The sequence below is a fragment of the Diaporthe citri genome (genome assembly GCF_014595645.1).
Source record: "Diaporthe citri strain NFHF-8-4 chromosome Unknown scaffold_1, whole genome shotgun sequence".
In the NCBI taxonomy this organism is placed as follows: domain Eukaryota; kingdom Fungi; phylum Ascomycota; class Sordariomycetes; order Diaporthales; family Diaporthaceae; genus Diaporthe; species Diaporthe citri.
Window position 1 is genome coordinate 3259141 of NW_025064846.1, and position 13820 is coordinate 3272960.

Sequence of the window (13820 nt, forward strand, 5' to 3'; positions counted from 1 at the left end):
CGGTCCCTGGTCCACTCGCTCGGGCGTTTCTATAGCAGCATTGCCGGAACGGAAAGGAAATGTTGCCCATGTTGAAAAGTATTGGCTGGTCTGTTTTGTTTTCTCATCTGCATTCAATGTGCTTCTACGGGCAGTCTCCGGCCCTTGGCAAGGGTGCCTCGTGGGAGAGCCTGTCCAGTTTTCTTTCTTTGTCCTTTTCCCGAGCCTGAAGAGATTCCGGTTTGGCTGTATTGCTGTCGACATGACTTTTCAGACTTCACATTCGTCCTTTCTTTGGTTGGAGGCATTCGATCAAGCTGGGTTGGAAGCAATGATCTCGCTGCCCTTGTTCTTGAGTGTGGTTTGGACAATTGTGTCCACTGCCCGAAAGCATTCCCTTCCCTTTGATGCTTCTACTTGCACCTACCTTTCTTGTTTCAATACTGCATGGCACGTTTGTTTAGAGGATATCCTTTGATTGGCATCCATAGAGGGCTTTCACGGCTGGCGGTTTTCCCTACACACTTTCTTATAATGCTTGTTGATTTCTTTTTATACCTACAGAGGTGGACCACATTTTACAACGTTCATGCTCACGATGCGACGAAAGAGGGGCTCTCGGAATGGTTCTCAAGAAGGAACGAAAAACAAAAGGGCCTTTGCACAAAAAGAATGATATTTCACTGCAAACCTTGGGCCAGCACGGCCGAGGCTGGAGGAGGAGAAGGAATAAAAAGTCTTTCATGTGTCTGATAACCCCGCCTGTTATCGTTCGCAACTGGAGCGAGAAACTAAGTCGACCGTTCTGCACGGCTCCGAGAAGCGGTCTCTCCAGAACTTCGAACGCGCACTGGCGGTGTTCACATGGAGTCCCAGGAAAACAATGCCTGGCGCTCAAACACTACATACCAACATCAAAATAAAAAACAAGAAAATAAACAACCCCTCAAACACTTTCCAGCCATATCTTAATTTGTCTCATTTCTGAAGAACAGTAAAAGTGAACTGAACTCGGCTTTGAACCCAGGTCTTGCATGTGCTGCGGGACCGTCTCCCTCCAGTCTGCTTATGTGGTTTAGGTGGGGCCTACCTGATACCCAATTACAGCTTTGCTCCTGCCCCACTGGCACGCTTTCATCCCGAGTACCCATTTCAACCGCCCAACTCACTTTGAGGTGCCCAGCTGGGATCTGCTATAGAACAAGTTCCCCGTCTGAGCAAGAACCTACACAAACTCCCTCCCTGTGCCCTGCGACGAAAACACTCTTCTCCGGGCACTTTCAAGCCCCGCCAGAAAATGTCTTCCCGGTTCGTGTCAGGCGGCACAACCGACACCAAGACGGGCGAGATCGTGCCCGCGGACCCGGCGACGTCGACACCGGCAGCGCCGACCACCACCGGCGGCGGCAAGAGGTCGGAGGAGTGGGCCGCGGTGCAGGCGCAGGTGGAGGAGGACCGGAGGCGGCGGCAGCAGCAGAGGGAGGAGGCGGCGTCGCGGGGCGGCGAGGAGAAGTCGCTGTACGAGGTGCTGCAGGCCAACAAGGCGGCCAAGCAGGCCCAGTTCGAGGAGGCGAACAAGCTCAAGAACCAGTTCCGGGCGCTTGATGACGACGAGGTCGAGTTCCTGGACGGCGTGAGGGAGCGCAGGCGGGCTGAGGAGGAGAGGCTGCGAAGGGAGACGGAGGAGGGCCTCAAGGGGTTCCGCGAGCTGCAGTCGAAGGTCTCCGCCGCCGGGGAGGGCGAGGGCCCCGAGGGTGAGGGCGCTGCTGAGGGCGGCGGGTGGAGCGTCGGAAGGAAGAGGAAGAGGCGGAAGGATGAGCCTGAGGGGGTCCTGAAGGGGTTGAAGAGGCGGAGTAGCGCCGCCGCCGCCGAGGTGGCTGAGGATGGGAAGGCGGACGAGAAAGGCAAAAACGGAGCTGCTGGCCAGGTGACCAGCCAGGAAGGTCCTGCAGCCACTGACAAGGATGCAAAAGATACCCAGGAGCCCGAAGCGAAACCTGCCGCGCCAGCGACGGCGAAACCGAAGGCTGCTCTTGTCGACTATGGCTCGGATGACGATAGCGATTGAGTGGGATGGCATGAGGGCGCACACCACAGACGAGACGAATCTTGCCAACCTGGCTAGTTTGTTCTGGCTCGAGCCTCTCACACACAATTCATACTCGACCCACGAGATAGATACCCGTCATGTCGCCCAAGCGCAAGGGTTGCTTTCATACAGTTGATGGCTGACTTGGGCTGACTTGGGCATGAGCTGAAGGCGCACAGCCTTGCGAGGACATCATGGCGACCAGTACCAAATGAATGGGAACCTCGGTCGCCTGACACGATAGCACGTCTCGCTGAGCTGAAGATTAGCAGGTGAAATGAACGGCAGATATGCCTTCGATTCATTGATACATGAGTAGTGAGGCTCCAGGTCTTTCTATCCTGTAAAATAGCTACCCGGAGATGGCTTGCACAAGACCATCTACTGTATGGTCATTATGCACACAAATATGCCGCACCCAATATAATACAAATCCTAGCAACTCCTCTATATATTCACCTTCCAAACTCCAAAAAATGCGATTGAGTGTTGTCAAATCTCCCAGGCTTCCGATACCCACATCAAATAAGCTCGCGCCCCGTGGTGAAGACACGGGGTTTACTCGTCGTCGAAACTCGTGGGGACCTTCCGCTCCTCCTTTTGGAAATTGCTGACGGTCCATCTCCACAGGGCCCTCAAGTTGCTCTTGGTCCCACCCCTCGACCTCTTCTTCAGGGACGACGATGCCCCTGGCCCGCTCCTCATCCTCAGGCAGCAGCTCGAACCTCCTCATCCGCATGCCGATCCGCTGGTCGATGACCATGGGCCTGGGCCAGATCTTCTCCTTGGCAGCGACAGCCGGCTTGGACCCATCAACAAGCTCGCTCCCTGACGCGAGCGGGCTGGCATCGTCACCTTTCTTCGTGGCGGTCTTCTTCTCCTCCTTGTCCTCCTTCCACACGGACTTGACCCAGTCCTTCTCCTCGTGCGCCAGGGCCCTCTGCTGCTCCCAGTGAGCATCTGGGCTGTCATCCGTGCCGGGCTCCTCGCGGTACTCGCGGTACGCGGCCAGGCACACGGCGGCGACCTCGCGCCCGACCTCATCCGCCAGCTTCCGCCTCGTCAGGAAGCGCACGAAGCGCGTCGGCGTGTTGAGGAAGCCGAGGATGTGCGGGAAGGTCAGGGGCACCGAGGGCGCCAGCTCGGAGGGAACCAGCATGGGGAGGTGGGCCGTCGCGTAGTCCTCGGGCGAGTTGTACGGTTTTATCTGCGGCGGCCGCTTGGTCTTGTTGCTGTCCGCCTCGGCGTCGGCCGGCTCGGACTCGGGCTCCGGGTCGGGCTGCGCGTGCGGCGGCGCCTCCAAGGGGCCCAGCCAGCCCTCGTGCAGGCCGCGCGTGTACTCCTTCCAGGCGTGGCGGCCGATCACGATGTCGCCGCGCACGCCGTCGTAGAGCGGGACGCCGTGTGCCTGGCGCCAGGCGTCGATGCGGTCCTCCTCGGTCGGCAGCTCCCCCGTGGCGGCTTCTGCGGCCACGTCCTTCTCCCTGGGTCTTCCGCCTCCGGCGCACCCTCTCGGCCACGGCGGCGCGGATGTCGCCCTGCTGCCGGCCCTGCACGAAGTCCCAGTCCAGCCCGCTGGCGGCCAGGACGGGCTTGATGTACTCGCTGTAGTGGTCCTGGGCGACGCGCAGGCCGTCGCCGGGGGGCGCCTCGAGGTATATGGTGACCTTGCGCGGCATCTGGCTCGGGTTGGCGAGGGGCCGCTTGGCAAGGTGCTCGACGGCGTGGGCCCAGCGGGCGGTGGCGCGCTTCTTCTCGCGGCGGTCGTAGATTATGGTGGCTGCCAGCGCGGAGGAGAGGGTCCAGAAGATCATCCAGTTGCGGGAGGGCAGCTTTCGTGGCAGGGCGGGCAGGCCCATCATTCGGAGGGCCGGGTTTTGCACGGGTGGCTTCGGTGGTGGTGGTGCTGCCGCTGCGGCGGGCGCAGCTGGGGCGGCTGGAGGGTTTGGCTCAGCCATCTTTGCTGATAGCCGCAGACACGCAACCTGATCAGACCGAGACTGGATCAATTACGTCTGGAAAAGAGCAAGGTTGGTGGGTATGTTGTTGCTGGACAACAACCGTCATCTGGTCGTCTGAAGTAAGGTCGCTGGGGCATTCCAAAAAAAAATCGCAGGTGCCGATAAGAGCAGTCTTATCGGAGCTTATCGGGCGGGTTCATGCCTCTCAGCTAGGGAAGCTTCCCAACATGTTGGAAACTCATCCCGGAAGTCTGGCCTGTCCGTTGTAGCTAATGATTGCTAGTAGGCAACGGTGGAAGACGACACAAAATAGCCATGGATGAGTCTGGCCGGCCATGCAGTTCAATTGTACCAAACCATCCATGTATGCAGGCGTCGCAGCTGTCAGTGTACGACCTGGGATGGGACCTCTCCCGTGAGACAAGCCCCTGTGGACCAGCCTCTGAACGCATGTAGGGAGGATATCTTCTGCAACGTAAGCTCATCAGTTCCACGAGGCAATGTGCCTTTCTGGTTTCCAAGGTCGCTAGTTGTAGACGCTAGCTGCGTGACGACACTCCAGATCGCCTGGAGCTGTAGTAACAGGACCAGTCACAACTGGGAGCATAAGGTAAGAATTGTCAGATCGGTGCTATAGATTTAGCCTGTATATCAAGTGATCGATCCAGCTTCTATCCGGATCCAGACACTCGGGACATCTAAGGTTCTCCGGGAAATGTGTGTGAATCCTCAGTTGTGCTACAGAGCCTTCCCGGTAAAGAGTCCAATCTCTGAGGATGTGTACAGCAGACTTGGTTGCCACGGGCGGAATCCTGCCCGGATCAACAGACGTCGACCGCATGGACCCCGCTACGTAACAGGTGCAGTTCTAGCGCGCCGAAGCACCAAGATGTTGGGCACGCAATCGGAACATGACAACACTGAAAAGGCTTTTTCAGCCTCGAGAGCACCCGGCCAAGCTACCAACCGACCTGCTTACGCTGAACCCCTTTTCAGGGGTGCATGCCCGCGAACCTTGGTTGCTTGGGAGGAGGAGGCGGGAGGGGTGAGAGAGGGGGAAAGGATGGGATTGAGAAACCTTGGAATCGAGCACCTCCTCGAAACACGCACATTCGCTCAGTTTTATTATTATTCCAGTGTTGCTGTCAGGTGGATGCACTGCCAGATCTATTACATTCCGAAGTGTCTCTCTTCTTTTCTCTCAGTGTAGACCTCACCCTCTCTCTCTCTCTCTTTGCGCGGAAGTCTGCATGTGATTCGAATAGAGTGTTTCTCCATCTGCCATCCTGCCTTGGCCTTGTCATGTTTTGAGTTGTGTGGAAGGCCCCCCCCCCCCCAAGGTAAATCGAGGTACAAGCAAGCTAATTGACTTTTTTTCTCTCCAGGACACCGAGCACACGCTATACACAACACAGCAAAGCGCACTACATCGCACTATCCACCATCAGAAACATAGCCATTCCCACTTGTCTATCCGTCTGATCGACTGACTCGGAGGCTGAGCATCTGTTCAACCTTAATCGTGCTTCGTCTTTGACAGAAGAGGAGCCAGGATTGTGTGTGTGGGTGTGCAAGTAGGAGAGACAGTCTCGAGGCAGAGGAAGAGAGTCAGGCAGTTGCCACTGGAGACTCCATCTTGAGCTTGACCAGGGCCCAAGGGCAGACAGACAGCTCAGCTCCGGCCCTCCAGTTGAAGGCCCCCATCGTCGAGTCGCCGTCCAGCCGCACCTCTGTACACAGTACTAGAATTGGGCATCGTCGCCGGCCTGCCAGCCTACCAGCCTGCCTCACCGCTGCAACCTGCGACCGAAGCGCAGGTCCGCGCTCCACACCTCAATCAACGCAAACCCACGTCCCTGACGGGCATTTGCTAGCGCTTGCGGGCAGCCGATCCACCCAGGAGGCCACTCCCCCCTTTCCCCTCCATCCTCAAAGTGGAAAGACCCTCCCTTTTCCGACCACACTGACTCCCTTGGCCACGCGCGACCAATACCAGCCAAGAGTCCCGAGGTCCCAGCGGCCGGATCAATTTCACGGTAATACAATACGTTGCAGCAGTCCTGACTACAATAGTCCACAATGGACAACCAGGGGAACCGGCTGTACCTCAACATTGCCAACAGCGGCGCCAACAACTCGAGCAACGCCAGCCGTCTAGGTCCTGGGCCCGACCGAGCTGCATACCCAACCACTCCCTCCACATTCCCACAGCCCGTGTATCCCCCCACGGCAAACCAGCAGGCCGCATCCAGTGCTTCTGGTATGCAGCAGCAGCAACAGCAGCAGCCCTACGGTTACGCTCCCCAGGGCTACTTCAATCCCAACCAGCAGCAGCACTACCAGGCCGCCTACTCAGGTCAACCAATGCCTACCCATCACCAGGACTTTGCCCAGGCCTATGGCCAAGGACGCTCCAACACTCCAGGTGCCAGCAACGACCCAAACACCGGTCTTGCCCACCAGTTCTCCCACCAGAACCTCGGCGGCGCGGCTCGCTCAGGCGGCTATGGCTCGAGGGGTCCTTCTCCAGCCGGCGCTCAGCGGCCTCGAACTGCTGGTGGTTCCGGCCAGCAGCAGAACTACAGCTACCTGAACGCCCCCATGCCCTCCCAGCCCGGCTCCAAGGGCGGCAATGGCGAATTCGAGGTTGCTCCTGAGCGCAATCCCGACAAGTTTGGCTCCAATGCGAACAACAACCAGAAGAAGTGCTCCCAGCTTGCCGCAGACTTCTTCAAGGACAGCGTCAAGCGGGCCAGGGAGCGCAACCAGAGGTAGGTTCATAAGTTCCCGCCGCAGCAGTCTTCCTCACCTTCCCTTGCCTCTCCGGTTCCCATGCCCATCCCGTACCAGCCGGGTGCTCAGCTGACCTCGATTCCCTTGTGCTTGCAGGCAAAGCGAGATGGAACAGAAGCTGTCTGAGCCGAATCAGTCGCCAGCCCGCAGGGAACAGATATGGGCCACCGGTGGCCGCCGCGAGGGTTCCTACCTACGTTTCCTCCGAACCAAGGACAAGCCCGAGAACTACAACACAATTAAGATCATTGGCAAGGGAGCTTTCGGTGAGGTCAAGCTGGTGCAAAAGAAAGCAGATGGCAAGGTCTACGCTATGAAGTCCCTGATTAAGACGGAAATGTTCAAGAAGGATCAATTGGCGCACGTCCGAGCCGAGAGAGATATCCTTGCCGAGAGCGACAGCCCTTGGGTGGTAAAGCTGTTCACGACCTTCCAGGACGCTCACTTCCTCTACATGTTGATGGAGTTCTTGCCCGGTGGCGATTTGATGACCATGTTGATCAAGTACGAGATCTTTTCGGAGGATATTACGCGCTTCTACATTGCCGAGATCGTCCTCGCCATCGATGCCGTTCACAAGCTGGGCTTTATTCACAGGTAGGTTTACAAGTGGTCCTTCAGGGATATCAGGATTCCGGGCGCTGATATCCACCGCAGAGATATTAAACCAGATAACATCCTGCTCGACCGCGGTGGACACGTCAAATTGACCGACTTTGGCTTGTCGACCGGTTTCCACAAGCTCCATGACAACAACTACTACCAACAGCTCCTGCAGGGCAAGTCGAATCGACCTCGTGACCGTAACTCCATCGCCATCGACCAGATCAATCTGACCGTGTCCAACCGCGCGCAAATCAACGACTGGCGACGGAGTCGAAGATTAATGGCCTACTCCACAGTGGGAACGCCTGATTATATCGCCCCCGAAATCTTCACGGGCCATGGCTACAGCTTCGACTGCGATTGGTGGAGTTTGGGAACTATCATGTTCGAATGTTTGGTGGGCTGGCCACCTTTCTGCGCCGAGGACAGCCATGACACGTACCGTAAGATTGTCAACTGGAGACAAAGCTTGTACTTCCCCGATGATATCACACTCGGCGCGGAGGCGGAGAACTTGATACGAAGGTATGACTTGAAGGATTCTCGGCCGCTGGAGTGCATGGAGAGAAATACTGACCGTTTCAATAGCCTGATCTGTAACACCGAGAACCGTTTGGGTCGCGGCGGTGCTCACGAGATCAAGGGCCACGCCTTCTTCCGTGGCGTCGAATTCGACTCGCTCAGACGCATCCGGGCTCCGTTCGAGCCACGCCTCACGAGCAACATCGATACGACATACTTCCCCACGGACGAGATCGATCAAACCGACAACGCGACTCTGCTTAAGGCGCAGCAAGTCCAGGCCGCCAAGGCCGTGGGTGTTGTGGAGGAGAGTCCCGAGATGAGCTTGCCTTTCATTGGATATACCTTCAAGAGATTCGACAACAACTTCCGATAAATCACGAGCGATAAGACACTGCATACAGTAGGGCGCCTGCCTGCTTGGCATGCTGGAGCCATTCGCAACGCGGCAGATGTTGCGAAGCTACTGTCATCATCTGCGACTTGATGTGCTTTTGACTGCATGCATCCCTTTCCCTGATAGGAAACGAGCGGGCCAGGGCCGATCGCCCAAGTGCAAAGTTCACGGGCCCGAAATTGACCTTTCTTTCGATGCGAGCCATGCCGGGCAATTCTTGGCTCACGGATTATCAATCGGGCAGGCTCCGGACCAGCCTCCCACAGGCCTGGGCAAGAGCTGAGGACTTGAGGATGAGAGCATCGTCAGCATGATAATGTAAAGAGAAAAAGGACAAATACGCAAAGGCCAGGCGTTGTTGGTTCAGTCATTTTTGAGGCTGTACGTCAGGCTACGCTAGACAACATATCACAAGGATAGACGGGCGGATCGTCTGATGCCTGAATAAAAATCTGCATAAGAAGGGTATCTTGATTTCTCCTATCTTTTAAACATGGTTGGAGAGTGTTGTTCGTGACCAGCCCTTGGTCTTGCTGCATGCCTTCCACTTCCGCCACCACGGGCTACTCCTCTCATGTATGGCAGTCTCTGCGTAATGCCTTGCCGAGGGGGTGCTTTGTAAAATACAATGGAGCCCTGATTCGTGTCAGCGAGATGTATCTCTGATATGGCATCAAATTCCCCTTACGCTTTCTGCCCCCTGTACGTGACCTTTTTGGCACTCCCACTGCCGTTACCTGCCCCATCCGCCGGGCCAACACCTCAATCGCCCTCCTCAGCACATGTGTATGTGACAGGATCCAATGTAGATAGCTTGGTCGTCTGCATCATGCCTATCGATCTCCGTGATCTGCCACCAGTGTCCCCTTTAAGATCTCCTCGTCCCCTTACCGGCGGCCCCCGAGGCCCGGCGCGGCATTAAACCTCTCCTCTCGCTCCGTCATGAACATGATCTGGACCCAGTACTCGCGCGAGTCCGGGTCCCAGAAGTCGAACTGCTTGTCGTCGCGCTTGTCGAGCTCGCGGGCGGGGATCTTGAAGCCGCAGGTCTCGTAGGGCTCGGCGGCGACGAGGAGGTACTGGAAGTTCTTGTCGGGCTCCTCGACGCGCTGCGAGAAGGCGCTCATGATCTGCCACTTGGGCGTGGCGCCCTGCCCGATCTCCGGGTACTGCAGCTGGAAGAGCAGGCCCTGCTGCCGCGTGACCGGGTCGCGCACCTTGGTGATCTTGTACCCCGGCCGCCCGATCTTGACGACGTGCGCCGCACGCCCCCCGCACCGCCCGCGCCCGACCCGAGCCCCAGCGCGCCGAACCCGGCGCCCACGACGCCCACCGGCAGGCCCGTCTGCGGGTCGACCTGGGCCTTGCCCTCCTTCTGCTCCTTGGCCGCGCGCCGCGCGAGGTTGGTCTGGTGCTTCTTGCCCTGCGTGTGCGCGAGGTAGCTGCCGTCGTTCTGGTGCACCGTCAGGCAGAGGCGGCACTCGAAGCTGCCGACGTGGTTCTTGAAGAAGTACGGGTCCTTGTCGAGGTCGATGGTCTCGAGGGCCAGCTTCCGCAGCCGCTCGCGACGGTCCGCATTGGTGGCGCTGTGCGAGGCGACGCCGCCGCCGCCGAACTTGGAGCCCGCGCGATTTTGGTAGTCCATCTTCTTTGCGGTCGATGTGCTGGTTCGGAATGGTGGAGTTGGTCGGGTTTGTGAACGGGCTTTGAATCGGTCTGGGCATGCGGTCCAGGCTCACAAGGTATGAAGTCCAGATTGCGCTGTAGCCTTATCGATAGGCTTATCTTATCAGCCCGTCTTAACAGCTGCTTTCTAGCTGCGGCCCAACTGTGAGGCAACCCTGAACGAAGGTCAACATATTTCTACAGCCAAATGTTGCCTTCGTGCAACGAAAACGTAGAGACCACCTCGGTCGTGGTCCAGGGAGCACTTTTCTTCGACAAGTCTCGAATGTGTTCCTGTTAAGCTTTCACTCGCCCTCCACTACAAATTGGTGTAAGCACTTTTGAGAAATTGGCTTGTGACAACCTCATCGATTTGTCTACTCTCCAACCCAAGTCAAGCTCGAATGTCCTAACCATTACTTAAGCATTTCAAGCGTTTTCATTGGTGTTGATGTTAAGGTAAAGATACTGGAATCGTTATTGCAACGCATTGAATTTATCACAAGTTCCATTAGACGAGTGGTATGTGGCCGACGTGAAACTCATATTCCGAGCGGAGAGATTCCCAGACAAAACCACTGGCTGACAAAGTGCATGAAGCCCCTTCGTACAATTCAAGTCTAAGTATAGGCTGCGAAGGTGCAACCGTATTCCTGTTCATATTTGGTACTTCCGAATTCTAAAGTACACCTGCTTTTGCAAGTGCTGAGACGTCCTAAGCAGACACTTTCAGTAAGTGAAGCATCGAATTCATACTTCAAGGCTTACCATGAAGACTTCGTAGTATTCCATCTGCCACTTATTGTCATGTGATTGCTTCAGGATGGCTCTCACAGCAAAATTTCCGATTGATTCCCGGAGATTAAGGTGGCCAATCACTACGTGACCATGAAGCATCACCTCTGTGGAGCCGGACTTGAGAGAGAAGATCTTGTGGGGGATGTGCTTGCAATACTTCACATAGGTAGGTTCATATTCTCGCCACTTTCTGATCCCTACTTAGGTAATTAGCTTGTGCCGCTGTCACGTAGATGTGCCCTACCGTCCGCTCCTCGGGTCGGCTCCGCGCCGCCTATGATGAAAACAGCGTCGTGAGTGAACGAATTAACATAGCCTTCAATGTCAGACAGATCGTCCGATATAGCATAGAAGCTCTCGAAAAATTGCACAATACCAGGGTCCACCGCTGGTGACACTTTCTGTACAGCGTATTCTGAAGCCATTTGGGCTGTGTATATGTATAACGAGTTTTTGCGGACCTGATTGTCATTCTGCACTTGCCATTAGTCAAGATATTGCTTCTACTTATGTAGACGCCGATTGCATATCTTGTTGAAAATTTAGCTGAACTGCAACTTCGGGTATCGGAGGGTTGCTACTGCCCAGCGCATTGAATAAAGTTGTGAAAAGCCTCCGAATTCATCCGCGGCAATAAATTCAGTTAATGTTAGATACAAAAAGTCTCCGACGCGAAAATTGAGTTCTCTTTAACGAAGAGAAATTTTCCACGTCGCATGCGTGAATACATGCAAAGTACATTGAGCAGAGGGAGCATGCCCAGGGCCAGCTGTTAGTGATTGGAATCATGGATACCATGTTTAAAGCAATAAGATGCTATGACCTATTGGTCGCGATATGAGTTATTGTCTCTAATTGCTTCTCTTTAAATAAGCAGTTCCCCTCAAATTGAGCTGGTAAGCTCGGGCCCAAAATTCGAACTTCAGAGCAAGATGGTGTTCAAAAGATATCCTGTAATGGGTGGAGTGGAGTCGGAGTGCCTGTACGCTCCTCTTTAATGTTGAATCAGAGGACCAGCCACTCAGTCACGAGAAACAGCCTAGACAACTATAATAAGCCCATCTTCGTCGAAGGCACGAGGTCCCTGACCATAGGTAACCGCCAGCTGGACATCAATGAAGGGCCCGAGATCGCTATTCGCCCGAACAGTATTAACAGGAATCGCGGCGCGCAAGTGACAGCACGTCCGCCTTAAAAAGCGAAGTGCCGCTATAGCGACGGGTAAAACCTAGTAACTGATACTACGAAAAATGACTGTTGTGTCCACTCGTTCATGCAAGTTCTATGCATTTCAGACACCCTTTGAGGCCCAACGCCTTCGTACGGGCCTCCCTCCCTTCAGTGTTGTCCTCGCAAAACCATCTGCCGCCGCAGCAAACAACGGAAGTCCGCATTCATCAGCTCCATACGATCCGACGATGTCCTGAGCTCGGTCCGTGAACAGGTACCCGAGGAAGTCAAGGGTGTCTTGTGACGGCGTCGGCGAGCACAGTGCGTAGCAGCTGTTCATTAATACGTCACTCTCCGCAGATGGCTCGAAGAATACAGTCGTGTTAGAGATGGTGCCTGTCGATACTTGGCGCAGGAGGGTCGACCGGTCGGTGAGGAGGTAAGCCCCGGCAGCATCTGCCTTCATCAAGGCTTCTGATGGTGAGAGCAGGCTGGTCTGATACCATTGGTCGTCAGAGCTCCTGCTTTCCGATCCCTCCCACGGACTCAAGTTGCAGGCCGACCAGAGACCTCGCTCTTTCCACATCGTTGCTGATGTGTCAGCTCGACTATGGAAAAGCGATTTAGATTCCGCGATCTTTGTCAGGCCATTTGACAAAGACGTCGCGTTTCCAACACCAGCCGGGTCGTTAAGAGGTCCTGCGAGGCAAAAGTGATCGTGGAACACGCAGCCTTTAGTCAATGACCAGCCTTCAGATGCAGCGAGGTCTTCCTGGTCCCGCTCGTACGTCAGGGCGATATCAACATATCCATGGAGGAGGGCTAGTTGGGTGTTCCTAGAATGGTTGCAGACCCAGAAAATGGATCGCTTCTCGCAAAGAGTGCCGAGATAGTCATTTGCCAAAGCTCCTATGACTCCCGTCGCGCCTTGGCTATGTCAGGTTTTTGCCCACATCACCTCGACTTGGTCTGCGGAACATACCTGCGCCCCCGTTTCTTCGCCCGTCAGTCAGTATGAGTGGGTAAAATTGAGCCACAGAGGCGCTTACCCTATTCGAAGCAGAACTGGGCCTGTCCCGTACACTTCTGTTGCGTCTTTGACCAACCCTCCGTGAGAGATCATGGCAGTTTGCCGTGAGGTCGATACCGGCCGGATTGAGCTGTCAATGCCATTCAAGGTCTCTTTTGCTGCTTTCAGCCCGTGTCCTGTGCTCGCACTTCCCTCCATCTTCTTCATGCAGTTGGCTGGCGACGTTTTTGGGAACAACTCAGGTCGAGGCTGCTTTGACTCTTGGGCGACAAGCACTGATACGTTTCTTTCCCGGGTCATGAGGGGTCGCGCGGAGGGAGTGGGGCTTCCCGGCCACAGCAGTTCCTTACTTAGCTCAAGTCTTGTCGCATGTGGTATGACTCTGTCAAGACCTCTCTGATAAATGCACAGCCACGGGCAAGGGTGGTATCACCTGGGAAGAGGGAAACTTCAAACGACTGTAATACAGCCGAATCTTTTTTTGTAAAAAGAGCTATTGAAGACATCGTCCCGGCACGACGTTTTTCTCCTAGTACTCCATGGCTCGGATGCTCTTCCTTTGCTTTGCTCGTGTTCGGGACTATTGCAGTGTATGATGGCACTTTTTTTCTGTCTCGTGGAACTCTGTAGTCTACGAACCTTCTAGACTTAGAGGACATCATACTGTAGCCTGCTACCCATCACGCTGTGAGAGAGTGCCAGAGATGAAAGATGATGATCGACAACTACATCTCGTAGTTTCGAATTGCAAATATGCTCCGGGCCATCATGTCCACGGGAAAAGTCACCGCGTACTCCCATGCTGAATAT

At 55.4% G+C, this 13820-nt stretch overlaps 6 protein-coding genes across 6 annotated transcripts; 2 read left to right on the forward strand and 4 right to left on the reverse strand.

The window, feature by feature from the left end:
* Window positions 1–1276: 1276 nt before the first annotated feature.
* Window positions 1277–2047, forward strand: INS49_000869 (uncharacterized protein; the record flags this gene model as incomplete). The annotated part of the gene is made up of 1 exon (XM_043161704.1): window positions 1277–2047. One exon carries the CDS (start codon window positions 1277–1279, stop codon window positions 2045–2047), a length of 771 nt encoding a protein of 256 aa, XP_043030210.1.
* Window positions 2048–2560: 513 nt separating this feature from the next.
* Window positions 2561–4026, reverse strand: INS49_000870 (uncharacterized protein; the record flags this gene model as incomplete). Its single annotated transcript, XM_043161705.1, has 3 exons — window positions 2561–2566; window positions 2631–3545; window positions 3577–4026. 3 exons carry the CDS (start codon window positions 4024–4026, stop codon window positions 2561–2563), a joined length of 1371 nt encoding a protein of 456 aa, XP_043030211.1.
* A 2082-nt stretch (window positions 4027–6108) lies between these two features.
* Window positions 6109–8326, forward strand: INS49_000871 (uncharacterized protein; the record flags this gene model as incomplete). The annotated part of the gene is made up of 4 exons (XM_043161706.1): window positions 6109–6800; window positions 6919–7419; window positions 7480–7953; window positions 8017–8326. 4 exons carry the CDS (start codon window positions 6109–6111, stop codon window positions 8324–8326), a joined length of 1977 nt encoding a protein of 658 aa, XP_043030212.1.
* Window positions 8327–9234: 908 nt separating this feature from the next.
* Window positions 9235–9992, reverse strand: INS49_000872 (uncharacterized protein; the record flags this gene model as incomplete). Its single annotated transcript, XM_043161707.1, has 2 exons — window positions 9235–9564; window positions 9615–9992. The coding sequence occupies 2 exons, from the start codon at window positions 9990–9992 to the stop codon at window positions 9235–9237; spliced, it is 708 nt and encodes a 235-aa protein (XP_043030213.1).
* Window positions 9993–10691: 699 nt separating this feature from the next.
* Window positions 10692–11235, reverse strand: INS49_000873 (uncharacterized protein; the record flags this gene model as incomplete). Its single annotated transcript, XM_043161708.1, has 3 exons — window positions 10692–10727; window positions 10781–11007; window positions 11055–11235. The coding sequence occupies 3 exons, from the start codon at window positions 11233–11235 to the stop codon at window positions 10692–10694; spliced, it is 444 nt and encodes a 147-aa protein (XP_043030214.1).
* An 866-nt stretch (window positions 11236–12101) lies between these two features.
* INS49_000874 (uncharacterized protein) lies at window positions 12102–13208 on the reverse strand (the record flags this gene model as incomplete). Its single annotated transcript, XM_043161709.1, has 3 exons — window positions 12102–12907; window positions 12963–12976; window positions 13030–13208. 3 exons carry the CDS (start codon window positions 13206–13208, stop codon window positions 12102–12104), a joined length of 999 nt encoding a protein of 332 aa, XP_043030215.1.
* Window positions 13209–13820: the final 612 nt, after the last annotated feature.